This window comes from Sinocyclocheilus anshuiensis, unplaced genomic scaffold (genome assembly GCF_001515605.1).
Source record: "Sinocyclocheilus anshuiensis isolate Anshui unplaced genomic scaffold, SAMN03320099.WGS_v1.1 scaffold517, whole genome shotgun sequence".
NCBI classification, from domain to species: Eukaryota; Metazoa; Chordata; class Actinopteri; order Cypriniformes; family Cyprinidae; genus Sinocyclocheilus; species Sinocyclocheilus anshuiensis.
In genome coordinates this window covers 316273-330437 of record NW_015536535.1, presented here as the reverse complement: position 1 = coordinate 330437, position 14165 = coordinate 316273, and the positions used below count along the sequence as shown (strand labels likewise).

General features: G+C 37.4%; 1 protein-coding gene across 2 annotated transcripts in view; it reads right to left on the bottom strand.

The window, feature by feature from the left end:
• cntln (centlein, centrosomal protein) overlaps window positions 1-14165 on the bottom strand; it is a 108772-nt gene that overhangs the window by 15779 nt on the left and 78828 nt on the right. For both annotated transcript variants that reach the window (XM_016495034.1, XM_016495041.1), the window contains exons 15-19: window positions 13330-13811; window positions 12259-12334; window positions 10136-10211; window positions 8406-8623; window positions 1323-1484 (exon numbers count right to left, since the gene is read on the bottom strand). In XM_016495034.1, coding sequence (XP_016350520.1) covers window positions 1323-1484; window positions 8406-8623; window positions 10136-10211; window positions 12259-12334; window positions 13330-13811 — 1014 coding nt within the window. The remainder of the gene's footprint in view (window positions 1-1322; window positions 1485-8405; window positions 8624-10135; window positions 10212-12258; window positions 12335-13329; window positions 13812-14165) is intronic.

The following is a 14165-nucleotide window of genomic DNA, read 5'->3' as shown; positions in this document are numbered from 1 at the left end:
TATTTGTATGTGCACCTTGTCTTTAGTTGAAAGGAATGGAGGACTCGTTTATGTAGCACACATCCTGACTGCATATAACACACACCCACACACACTCTCATGTCTCTTGAACATGACACTACCATTGAGACCAACACAAAAATATAAAGAGCAGTGCCAGACCCCATATTTCAATTTGCTGATATTATAGACCAAAACTTGTTTATAGGGAGAAAACAAAAAGAAGAAAAAAAAGAAGAGAAAAAACAGTTCAAATGGAGAAAGTCAAACTTAACATTTCAATGCATGTTTGAACTTTGTTTCAAGTTTCAGCTTTTTTGTTTGTATGTTCTGGCCATCAAATCCATGCATGTCTTAATTTATCAATAAATATAGTGTATAAATAATATAAACTATCTATCTATCTATCTATCTATCTATCTGTCCGTCCGTCTATATTTAACAATTCTATTTAACAAAGGAGTTAAACCATAGTATAGCAGACCTACGATTACTTTTAACTGAAGGTGTCTAAATGCAATTAGATATTGCTTTAGCAAATACACACCTGTACTACTCCACTTTACAAAGCTAAAGCAGAAAGTGGTGGGATAATGTAAAAGAGTATACATTTTATTTTAACAATATATTTAATGAATAATATATTTCATATTTTTATATAAAATATCAACAACGGGTTAATTTTCTCATCTTACTATAGTCTAAAAATGGTTGAGAAACTATTGCAGAGGATACATAAACAAATAATAAAATTATTTAACATTCTTAAATATTTTAAGACAGTTGAATTATTGAAAAATAATACCCACCCGAGGTGTAACAGCCACTCCGCTGCATGTCGCGGCCGCATTATTACCTCAAGGTGTGCATTATTTGTCAATAATTCAAAGGCCCGCCATTAGTTATTCCTTATTTATATTATATTGCATTTTATTATTTTGTATTATATATACCTTGTTTTCAACTTTTGTTTTCTAATAAACCTGACATTACATGTGAATATTGTTGGCCTGTGATGAATTGCTTGTTATGTTCCTCATAAATTGCGTTGGATAAAAGTGACTGCTAAATAAGTAAATGCAAATGTAAATAATAAATACAAAAGAGTTATACATACTCAAAATATCCATTTTGTTTAGGCCTTTACAAAGAAAATACTTCCAAAAACAGTGATTTCATAAATCTGTGTCATGAAGAAATGTCTATTTATATTTTGTACTCATGTACTGATACTAATCTTCCCACACAGGTTCTAATCTGTTTTAATAGATCAATCAAATACATAAGATGAACCTATTGAAATGAAAATAATTGTAAGAGACCTTCAGTCGGTGAGTGAGCTGTTTGACTTGGGCCTGCAGGTGCTCCGGGTCTACGGCAGGGGGGTTCATTAACGTTTGCTGCCGTATTCGTCTCCACTGCTCTAACTCCATCTGCAGAGATGCCTTCTGCTGCTCCAGACCAGCCAGCTCGCACGCCTGCTTCTGCTCACCAACACACAAAAAACGAATAAACAAATCCACATGTAGGAGCTCTTACAACAGCTGCATAACAAAGGACCAGATAAGTATCAATTAAGCAAGCTACATGACAATTAGGCAAAAGTCTGATTAAACATTTTCTGGAGAATTTTATGATTAAGGAGCATTTTTTTAGGCTCAGGACTACGTAGCAGTTTGTGATTAAAGCCCTAAATCCGATTAAAGCTTTATGCTAATAAGGAGGCAGATAATTTCTCAGTTTTTCTGTTGATTGTCAGCCTTAATAGAGCCATTGTCGGCTCGTCCCAATGCACACTCTGGGAGTTTATCAGCACTTCGTAGAGCTGAAAGCTGAGCACTAGGACTAATTGCTCACTCACTCACTAACATACACAGTTACTGCATAGAACTAAGTGAATAACATAAAGCCCTGTTTGGGGAATAAAACCACAGAATTTATAACAACACTCAGATGTGATACTTCACCCTCTGTCCAAACATAATGATTTCTTACTGCACCCAGCATACAATATGGGGTAAATCAGAGGAAAACGTCCACACACACAAACACAGTTTCTTGTGGAACATCTCAAACATGCAACTGCTGATATCTGGTTTCTGACCTTTTAATAAAGCATTCTCTTTCTCTGTCTTTTTTCTTTCTTTTCTTGAAATTTTTTTTTTGGTTTGTGCTAATGAAAGACACACTGAGGCAACACACTGAGAGGCATTGCATTGATGGTGTTTCCAGTAATCTGAGGGTTTAATAAATGACCCTGCACTGGAGGATCATGTGGCTTTCTGTTTACATACTGACACATCCTCTGGTCCCCTATAAGCTGTCCTAAAAAGCACAGGTTTTCAAATTATTTGATGCCAAGGCCCCCAAGATATGATAATACCCTTGCGAGAGACTTTCAAAAATATAAAGGTATAAATTTAAAAAGGCGTAAATAAATAAATAAATATATATATATATATATATATATATATACATACACATACACATACACACACACAGTATATTTATAATTCTTTTATAAATTCATTATAAATTAATTATAGAATATAATTAAGATAATTAAGAAAGCTGTATAAACATTTAGAATAAATACAAATTTAAATAAATAAGGATTATTTCTGAATGATTAAACTAGGGCTGTTTCAACAAAAAAATATATTATTTTGTATAATTTGTATCATGTGGAAAATAATTGTTACACACAATGCATTATATAATTATATAATAAATATCTATAATAGTAATATAAAATTAGCTAAATGTGTTAAAAACAATTAAAAAACACATTTAATTAATTTATATAAGAAGTTAACACGTAACAGTCCTAAAAAAGCATTTAGTAAAATGCATTAGTGTTTCTTTCTCTCAAATTGTACGTGGACCCCAAGAATCCTTTGTTAGAATTTTTTGTGTGAGAATGCTTGAGTAGACGGCTTCTACAGATCAGTGATTTACGAACTGCCATGACCAGTCAGTCACCTGGAGCAGTAAATTAAACTGTCAAGCTTGTTAGAATCCAGTCACACTCGTCTCTCTCACCCAACTCGGACGAGATGTGGGGAGGTTAGTTTGGCTTAGCGCTAACAGCCTCTGAAAGCCTCGCTGTCAGAAGAGAAGTCTAATCCTGAGGTAATCCCGACCCTTCCTAAAAGAGGAACATGGACTACACCTGCAAATTACGCATATTACAGGCCCGGCCTGTCAAACAGGCTGTCAAGTCCCTCCGCCGTGGTGATAGGAGAGGTTCTGCCACACTATGATTAATCCCACCGCCATGATTAATCTGAACGGCTCAAAGGTGTGACAGTAGTCTTCACGAGAAAGCTGACCTGAGTGGGGGTAGATAGGTGAATGTGTCCAACCTGTCAAAGTACATCAAGTGTACTTCCTCTGTCATCCGTAACAACACGAGCTCAGATTCATGACACATAGAGCACTTTTGTCACCTACATTTATTGTGTCACAGCACCAGCTTGTGGTTGGAGCACTTAATAAAATAAAATATGTTAATTCTTTATTTAATAAAGGAAGGAGAGAGAAAAAAGGAGGCATCAGCTGGAAGCTCCTCAGGGATATGCACTGTGATTGACTGATGAAAGTGTCACTTCACTGTTGAGCATGTGTTCCACTTAGAGAGAACAAGCAACACACACACACACACACACACACACACACACACACTACTGCAGATGCATTATATCAGGTGCTGCTAAAACAACCATCAACTGCAGTTCTAACACATGTAGGGAAGCGAGAAGCCATTCAACTCATCTAATATACATCACAGAGTCTGTAATAAGAGATCCATTCTCTGCTAATACTGCATATGACATCCGTGTGATCGCTACAGGAGCTCTGTGACACTTCAACTCTGGTACAGCACGACTACTCTGCTTCAAGCTTTAATTGATCTTGGCCATTTATCACAGGAGCTTTGTCTTTTCTGCCTAGACAATATAATGAGAGAGAGGGTGAGAGACAGAAAGAGAGAGAGAGACATTAAAATGAGCAAAATAAAGGATCGATACCAGACCACAAAGGGCACAGGGATCAATGTGAGCTGAGAGTAGTGTGACACCCGACACGAACACTAATACAGAAGAAACACAGACTCTCACACAGAGGGGAAAAAGAAGAAGAAAAAAAACAAGCACCAGAATTTGCAAATGAATACAAGTAATGTGCTTATTCTTAGTGTGTAACTTGGCTCATAACAAAAGTGTCACAATACAATTGCAGAAAAAAGGCAAATTATTTAAACTTCAAGTTAAAAGAACAGTTAAATAAAACATCATTCCTGCAATTATGTTGTTGTAATGATATTCAGAACAAAAGCACAATAGCGAGTGTGATTTTACTTTTATGCAACAGCTCAGTTAACAAGAAATTTATTTTGAGAAACGTACATTTTATATACAATATTGTGTTACTTTATCTAATTTTCCGATAATAATGTATAGTAAAATTTGTTCCAACAAAAAGAATCAACTTTTGCATGAAACCGAGCAACACACAGTTTTTTCACTTCTAAATGAATCAGTGTATTTCACCAAACCATTAAGTCAGTGACTTTCTGATAACATACCAAGAGTAGACTAAAATAGCTTTTACTACACTACTAAAATCTCATGTGAATGATTCATTTTTTAAAATGTCAAAAGTACTTTCCATTTATTTAGATTTAAAAAATGTTTTAGTGAACAAAATTGCTCTCTTATTTCCTCCCTGCATCCGAACATCTGCTGATGGAGGAGCGTTTTACTTGACTGTGGAATCAGACACCACTCTAATAATTCTATCTAGAATAAAAGGCAGAGCATGCGGCTAGGTGAGCTCATGAATATACACGAGTATATTTACATTCAAAGGTGCAGAGCTAGATTTGACACCCAAGCTGTAAAACCCACACTACTCCAGCTGATGGCGTGATGGTGGGCTGCTGTCTTTTATCCTGGCTGCCATAGTTAGCACTGGTGGAGCCTTATATCAACTCATAGCATATTAATATTTGCCTCACTGCCTAATACATACTAATGTGTTAGTTCTAAAGTTCTCAAATATGTTCTTAAGAACATCTGAATTTTTTTTCTTAAAGGGGTCCTATTAGACTCTTTTACAAAGTCTTGATTTTGTTTTGGGGGTGTACTAGAACAGGGTCTCATACTAGGTTGTTCGAAAAACACATTATCTTTCACATATTTTACATTATTACAACACCTCTCTGTGTTGTGATTGGCTCCACTCGGTGCCTGGTTGTGAAATGTCATGCCCCTACCATAGCCTTGTGAGCTACAGTGTAAATATTGCGTCAATATCAAATCTATTTGAGCGCGATTTAAACCCGGATGATTGTAACCACTCTAAGTTCGTCAGCCTTGGGAAAGCTAGCTTGTCTCCGACATAGTGATAACACTCGTTGCCTTCTCTAGTGCAGCTCAACCAGGTCTCATCCCATCCGTCGATATTTGTGATATCACAAATCCCGGAAAATATGTGTTGTAGTCCAAACGAGTCGTTCGTTGTAGTTTTTGAAAAGTGATTTCTGTTAAATAAAATATCTCCTTTTGAAGTGGACTTTGAACCTTGTAACTTTGCAGATCTTTTTTATGCTCAAACAGCAACATTATAGACTAACTAAAGTTGAAAAAGTGAAAAAGTATAATAGGACCCCTTTAAGAAAAAAATGACAGTCAATATCTGACTCACACGTCAAGGATTGTCTTTTTGCGCTTCCTGCAGATAACCCTAATAATCATAATAAGCACGCATACTATTTTCATCACAACCAGCTTAACTGCTGCTCGGCTGCAGCTGCAGCGATCTGTTTCGTTCATTTTTGTGCTGTGTTTTTGCGCTCTCTTCCGAGTGAAAGCTTCTGGTATGTGTGTCCGTGTCCTGTGTATGGGTCCATTCATATGCGCTGAATTCTGCCAAAAAGTATGTCGTATTTATAGGCTAACATTAAAAAACGAGCTCCATATCTGACTCGTTTTTGTAGAGTGGTTAATAAATTTTGTTAAAATTTGTGTTCCATAATCTAAGGTGTTAAAAATAAGCCATTAAACAAATATGTAAAATACTATCTTTGCTCTTGTTTTTGTTGATGTTGTTTCCACATTTGGAGAATGTGAAAATATATGAATGCTTACAAATTATATGTTACAGATAATGTTAGATGTAATTCATTATTATTAATTACAAAAAAAAAAACGGTACGATTAATTAATTATTTTGTAATCAATCTTTTTTTTGAAAAAAATTGTGAAAATCAAAACCGTAGCCTCTCTCACGGCGGGATTGAATATCGTTCCCATAATGGAGAAATGTCTCCGTGATGTCTCGTGAAAGTCTTCGGTTAGAATCGTAACCTCGGTTCCCTGAGAGCGGGAACGAGACATCACGGAGGTCGCCGTGTTCGCTGCTCGACCAGCTAAGCGGTGTTCAGTATCAGATTCTGACGTAATTGTCACGTGCACCGCCTTTTATACTGCCTCTCGAGCACGTCAGTATTTGCATGCGATTTGCATACTTCGCGACAATTGGCCAGTCATTTGGACTGGCGTGAGCCAATAGGACTTTAGGAAAGGTTGGAAGGGAAGGAGTTCTTCAAAAAAAAATTTGTTTTTTAAATTTTTTTTGAAGAAGAAATTTTCTTTTTCTATTGGTCTCTGGAATTGCCAGTCTGCTGTAAACAAAACAGATTTTATTACTTCTATTACAAGTCATTCAAGACTAAACCTCATGGCCCTGACAGAGACGTGGATCAAACCAGAGGACAATGCTACACCTGCAGCACTCCCAAATAATTTCTCTTTTCCCCACTCCCCCCGTCTGACTGGAAGAGGAGGAGGTACTGGTCTGCTTATCTCTAATGATTGGAAATTTAATCCTTTACCATCTCTGAGTATCAACAGCTCCTTTGAATCACATTCAGCCACTATTACCCACCCTCTTAAAATCCATTTTATAGTTGTTTATCGACCCCCAGGACCACTAGGTAACTTCGTGGAAGAATTAGATGTGCTGCTCTCAAACTTTCCTGAGTATATATATATATGTATATGTATGTGTATGTATGTGTATGTGTGTGTGTGTGTGTGTGTATATATATACACATATATACACCTTGCTACGTGTACTAGCGTTAGGCTAACCGAGACTTGTCATTTGCACTTATATATTGTTGCTCTTTTGTTAGTTTTGACTGCTTTTATTGTCCTCATTTGTAAGTCGCTTTGGATAAAAGCGTCTGCTAAATGACTAAATGTAAATGTAAATGTAATCTACAGACCTAGTCAATACTACAGCCCTAGTCAATACACTCTACAGGATTCTTTGTCTGTCTGTTGATTCCCTGTAAAGTTTTCTTACAAAAAAATCATTCTTATATAAGCCAAAGAAGGAAAAAAATTCTCAAATGAACAAACTACACACAGTCATGTTCCATACACTACTGTGATTTTCATCACCTCATCAGACAAGAGGATCAAATCTGGACATTCCACCTCTAGCCAATTAAAGAGGGTGATCACACTACAGGGCAGCAGGGGGCAGCGTGCAGGGGCACTCAACCTGCTGCCCTTTCACCACTCCATTAATAATGCAAGATTTTGAGTTGAACAAACAAACAGTCATAAATGCGCATGTGCAAACACACACACACAGACTTGCAAAATGTCATTGCAGCAGGGTGTGTTTTGGAATTTCCAACTGCACAGTCTAACGGGAGCCAGCACACGACACTGTGCATGTACATTTGAAAACAAATTGACATAAGCATGAGCATCATGAAGTCTGTCTCCACAGATCACTCCAAAAGACAATTTTTTAGACTACAGCGACCAAATTCACAAAAATATTCTTTGGAGGAAAATAAAGAAAATTATAGAAAATAAAAGACAAGAATAAATAAATAAACAGTTAAATAAATCATTAATAATATTTAAATAAATAGTTATAAATAATATAATATTGTAAACAATGTGGCTAAGTGCAATTCAAATTGCTGAATTAAAAAGATTGGCCTTGTTTAATACAACAAATTCAGCGCTGTTGAATATAAACAAATGCTTTCATCTATTAATCTTTTTTTCTTCTTCTCTAAGAGGCCTTTCTGGCTTTCTTTCCTGCAGTCCATAGTATTTCCATCCAATAAGCCCTGCAAGTATGCTATATTGTGTGTATTATACATATTTAGTATGATAAAGCTGTAATGACTAATATTTGAAATAAACCAATACATTAATAAATCACTTACTGTGTACCTTAAAGCATAAGGTTTAAAGTCGTAACTTAAACTCTAACTTAGCTATTTAGCTTAGTTATTTTTGAATTTCATAATTTCCTTAAATAGCCCCAGGAGTAAATAAAGTGCTAGTGGAGACGCTCTGGTCTCGCAGTACCTTTGAAAGCTGCTTGCTGGCATTGAGTTGCTGGAGAAGGAAGTCTAACTGCACTTGAGTTTGCACTTGTCTGTGGCTCTGCTCTGCTGCAAGCTGCTGTGCTGCTTGTTTTTCTGCCTGTAGAGCTGTGACTTGCTGCTGGAGGGACAGAAGACGCTGTTGCAAAACAGCATGGGACTTTGAAATTCTTTTCTTCCTGATCTTTTGCTGGGAGGCACCTGAGGGTGGTGAAGAGGACAATGCTACTGTCAGTCTCTTCCAATCTGACAGTGGATACCTAAGGTTGTAACAACACTTTAATTATGCCTTACAGTACAAAACCAGCTAGTATAATAACAATATTATATCCACAGTATTACAGCCACTGCTTTAATTTGAAAATTGTTATTGTGACTGCTGTGACTATAATATTATTTCAGTGAATATTATTTTACAAAATAATGTATTTATGTCTATAATTTATTAAACGCTATTTTAATTTCTTAAATTCTTCTTATGCAAAATTGCATTCTGGTTAAACCCTCGAGTCTTTATTTTCACAAAAAAACTGAAGGAAGATTTTGCTTCAGCAAAATGTTAATGTGAAGTTATGTCTTCAATAACAAAACAATAAACAATACAATATAGAGGACCACATTTTGTAATTGTGCAGTTTTCCCATGCCCCACATACTACAAAACAGACATCATGGCATGTGCTTGTGTTCCTTTAAAAAGGTTAATTAATTTAATTAGAAATAAAAATGTCCTTGTTTTGCGCTTTCAGTTAGCTTTACACTACCATGCAAATGTTTGGGGTGGGTAAGTTTTCCAGTGTCTCTTATGTTCACCAAGTCTGCATTTATTTAATAAAAAATACAGTAAAAAGAGTGATATTGTGAAATTATTACAATTTTAAAACTACTTTTCAAATGTTTCAAATGTTTTTAAATGTTAAAATGTATTCCTGTAATTGCAAAGCTAAATGTTTAATGCTTTAGAAATTAGTATTACTCATAATAATAATACTCATATTCACTGCAATTATTTGATTAAAAATGCAATTGTACAAATTGAAATAACTGTTTTCTGTTTAAATATATTTTCATTTTTTAGTAGACATTACTCCAGTCTTGAGGGTCTGTCTGTCTGTCTCTCTGTCTGTCTGTCTGTCTGTCTGTCTGTCTATCTATCTATCTATCTATCTATCCAGTAACAATGCAAAATTGTATAATTTATAGGCATTCAAGAAGAGGATTAGAAGTTTGCAACTAAAATGTACCAACACAGTGAATGAGCCTCATAAATTGTCTGTAATTTCGTGACAATAAAATTATTTCTATTTTACTGTCTTATAGATAACTACTGTACATAAACAGGTTAATTTGTTTGATTTGAAACAATGTGATGCTTTAATGTGTTTGAGCCATCCAGTGCCAATTTCTGACACAACTGAATGAATTTGGGGGCTAGACTGAACCAACACATAGGAGTGGGGCAGAAGAGGAAGTAGGAATGTTTGGGCAAGCTTTTTATTTTTTTTTATAAACAATCATCATCTTAACAATTGCAAATTACATATTTTGCTTGAAGAATGAAATTGAAGAGAAACTGTTTCTATATTTACAGTAGGTTGAGTTTTCTATTTGTTTTTTTTTAAAGAATTTATAGGATAAGGACCGTACAAGCAATCAAGAGCGAACAATCACTCATTATGCAAGCGCCTGAGCACAGTTGCGTCAACCAGGTTACCTTGGAATTGGATGTTTCTGGTTTGAGATTCCATTCCAGGCCTGTCTGTGGGGCAGATCAGCATGTACCTGCAGCCCTGCAAGCAGGCAAGAGGTGGAAACACACAACACATGACACAAAAAGCTGGGGCAACAGTTTAACATAACGTAACGTGGCGGCTCACGGCAGAGTGACACAGAGGAAGCGTTTGTAGTCACATCAAAGAGGCTTTGGCTTTTCCCCTCGTTTGTATCGAACACTATTTAAAAAGGTTTTGATCAGTCTCTCTCTCCCTCTCTGTGGGTTTGTTCACGGATTTATTCAGAAGCTCTTTAGTGTGACACGTGCGGCGCAGTGCTCTGCTCCACTGTCACGCCGATGTGAGCTAGCACGGTTGACGAATACACAGAGGCATTCAGGCAGGATCTAAGAGAGGGCTGACAGCTGTAGAGCTGAGAGGAAGCGAAAAGAGGAAAAGATATGGAGCTTCCATGTTCCCTGAGGGGATGGGGGAGAGCCAGTGGAGCCCTGAGAGTCCCCGAGAAGAGATCGCACTTTACAGGAACAGACACCTCTGATACACATCTCCCAATCGACACAGCTGCTTAAAGTCAAGAATAAAATGTTTTTTTTTTTAACTCTTCGCTCTGCAAATGAAAAGAGGCAATTTCAAGGTGAAGAGCGGATTTTTTTTTAACTATAAATAAGCTATTTGTAGATTGATTCTGTTCAAAAGTGTTACAACTTAGGCTCTGAGGATACAGCAACATTGCTTCAACCAATTACATGAGCTTAGGCCTGATCTTTGAGTAGATGTCATATAAAAACTTCATACTAAAGCTTTCTGTTTGAATCACTTTCAGAATGTTTTTTTTTTCTTTCCAGCTGATGAACAATAAACACATTAACAGTAAATCGGAATTCACCCCGACTGTAAAAAGCTTGAGCATTTAAAGCCAAAGACAAATTGCTCACAGTTTATATTGCTTGCTAGTCAAGGTGGGGTGGTTTTATTATAATGCACCACATTTAATATGGCACCTACCACACTAAAAAATGTAAATTACATATGTTCAAAATGATATGCATACATGTATATATGTACGTGTTTTAGAAATGTTTCTAATTAATTGTCTCTCATGGTCATTTGTAAAATAATTCTTTCTACCTGTATAATAATTCTTTCCATTTCTTTTCCTTGTATCTCTTCACAGACCCTGTATTAACACAGCAGCTTGTAAATAAAAAAACAACAACAAAAAAACTAAAACAAACAAACAAAAGAATACCTATGTGCACTTTAAGAAGCTGTGTAAAGCCAGCCAATCGGATTAGATCCTGCCAGATCGAGAACCTGATTAGACGGAAACTTGGTCTGTATCTAAAAATTGCATACTTACGAGTATTTTTTTAAATTGTTTTATATAGTTAGGAAATGTGTCGTATGAATATAATCCATTTGTCATGTTGTCATTGTCATGTAACTTACCAGAATCAGTTGCATTGATTTACTGCCATTTACAAATCCTCTCCCATGGCCTCATGGGATAGTAAAGTGACCATTGGATGCGCACTTAAGAATCTTGCCGGAAACATTAGGTCGCCCCCTGAATAATGTTTTTTGCCTACTATATAGTAGGGAAATATGCAATTTCAGATACAGCCTAGTTTGAAGGATGCAGTCTGTTTGGATGACCAGTGGCAGACTGAGAACATTTTCAGGACATTTCAGTTATACTTTATTTCAAGGTGTCCTTGTTACAGTGTAATTGTGCAAATAAGAAGCAAATAGTATTAATTAATAACATGTACTTACTATAGGATTAGAGCTGGAGTTTGGTTTAGGGTTAGCTGCTTGTAATTATGCATAACTTACTGTTATTACTATAGAAAGTACATGTAACACATAACAAGGACACTAAAATAAAGTCTTTTTGAAACCTTTTGTCATTATTTTTGGTTAGGTGTGCAGAAATCACCTTTAAAATGTCTTTCTTATGAATCTGTTGACTATCTTGTTGAAAACAAAATATACTGATTTGTAGGCAAATGACAGTTATTTAATTTGAGCAAAAAATCTTAAACAGAAAAGAAGAGAATATTGTAAGGTCCTAAAAATAATATAAACATTTTGTGTAACAAACCTTAGTTTTCCTTGAAACTCGTCGAGCTTGAACAGAATATCGACTTTCCAGGCTGTCAGAGAACTCTTCACTGTCACTGCAGAGATAAAGTTGACTTATTTACCAAGATAAAGAGATATATTGGGGACTACTATGTGCCATTCCATAGCATTCACATGAGAGTGGTTAATTAGCAGAAAAGCAGACAACCCAGAAACTTAAACACCAATGTGTGGTGTGTAACTCAAACTGCTGAGGCACAGTTGGGACACTCTAAACGCTCCGGCATCTCATACAAGAGCCTCTTGGAGACAGATTTGGAAAGCTTCCAGCATGCCGTTCTGTTAGTAGTGGTGCATTTGGGTGAAATAAATCTGAACTGGTATCATTGGAAATCATCATACCATCCATCATGCCATAAACTCTGATGCAGGAGGTGACATAAAACTTTCATGAAATAATTACTGAAGATTTCTGAGGATGTTAAACAGCTTGTAGACATCTCGTAGAGAGACGAACAGAGTCATTCAAAATGTATCCTGTTAAATTATATAAAATATAGGAAGAGGAGGAGAGAAGGGAGATGCTGGGACTATAGCTGAATAAGAGTGTCACAGGAGGAAAACTCAATTGATTGGCCAGAGTTTGCCTAGGACTCCTCCTCTGTCAGTGATGAATATGCAAAGGAATCACAAATTAAATTAACCGGCCAAACTGTCAATTTCGGGGCTCATGGCGTTGGGAAAATGGCATTGGGCAGAAAGTGAGGTGCTGCGGGCGGGTTCAGGTGCTTCCTGGCGCCGGTTCAACTCGGCTGCTCAGAGGTGGCTAATTCTACATGCAAATTTCAGTCAATAAGCTCCTAGCAAGACATCCCAGGATAATTCAAAGGATCTGATTTTTTTCCTCTTTCTGCCCCCCTCTTGCTCTTTTTTTCTCTTTTGAATACCAACTAGACAGAAGCTGGGATTCAATCACCCGTTTGCTTGTGTTTTTGCATATGCATGCTGTCCCTACAGTCAGAAAAATAATGAGAGTGTGAGAGATGGAAAGCGAGAAAGAGACAGGGACAGTGAAAGGTGGGGGAAGTACCTGTCTGCGCTCATGTCCTCCCAATCGTCCTTGGCGGGACTGTCCATCCTGTTCAGCGTCGAGCACATGCGTGTTCTGCTGGAGGCGTCAACCCAGGGTGCTTTGGACCTGATCTTGTTGTTTGCCAGAGTGGCGGCTTTCGCCCTGCATTTAGCTGCGGACCGATGGAAATCTCTCTCGGCTCGAAGGACTCCTAGTTCCTGGCGGATCTTAAGCAGTCTGCGCCTGGCCTGGGCGGCAGCTTTCATGGCTTCTTTCGCCTGTCTCTCAAAGTTCTGCATCTGGGCCAGCAGTCGGTCTCGTTTTTCTCTGGCCTGGGCCTCTTCCGCCTCATTGCTTTCCTGCAAAAGCTGAACTCTGGCCTGCAGAACACTCCGCTCTCCAGCCAGAGCTCCATTCGCTTCCTGTAGTGCCCGGTTGTTTTCTCGCAACTGCACGATCTCGCTCTCCAGAGAGACCATTTGACTTTGTAACTGCTCGATCTGTGGGAGTACGCAGAGGCATGTGCACAGCAAATTATCACCTCATCTTTTCGAGACGTTTGTAGTTTAAACTCTCATTTGGCCTTTATGGAGAGGGTCCTTTCTGGGGCAGGCAAGCAGGCACTCAGTGATTCCCCCCAAATTTGTTACTCATGGCTAAACATAAAAGAGGGCCATTTAGGCAGCTTGTCAAATCCTGGTGGAGGGTGTGAAAGAGAGGAGGGGATGCCTGCTGGGTGTATACCCCCAGGCAAATCGCTGCCTTTTATTTAGCACTCTCGCAGCCGTACTGCCGCAGCACACCACCTTTCAAACAACATTAGGCCCCTTTACGGCTGGCTGACAACGACTCAC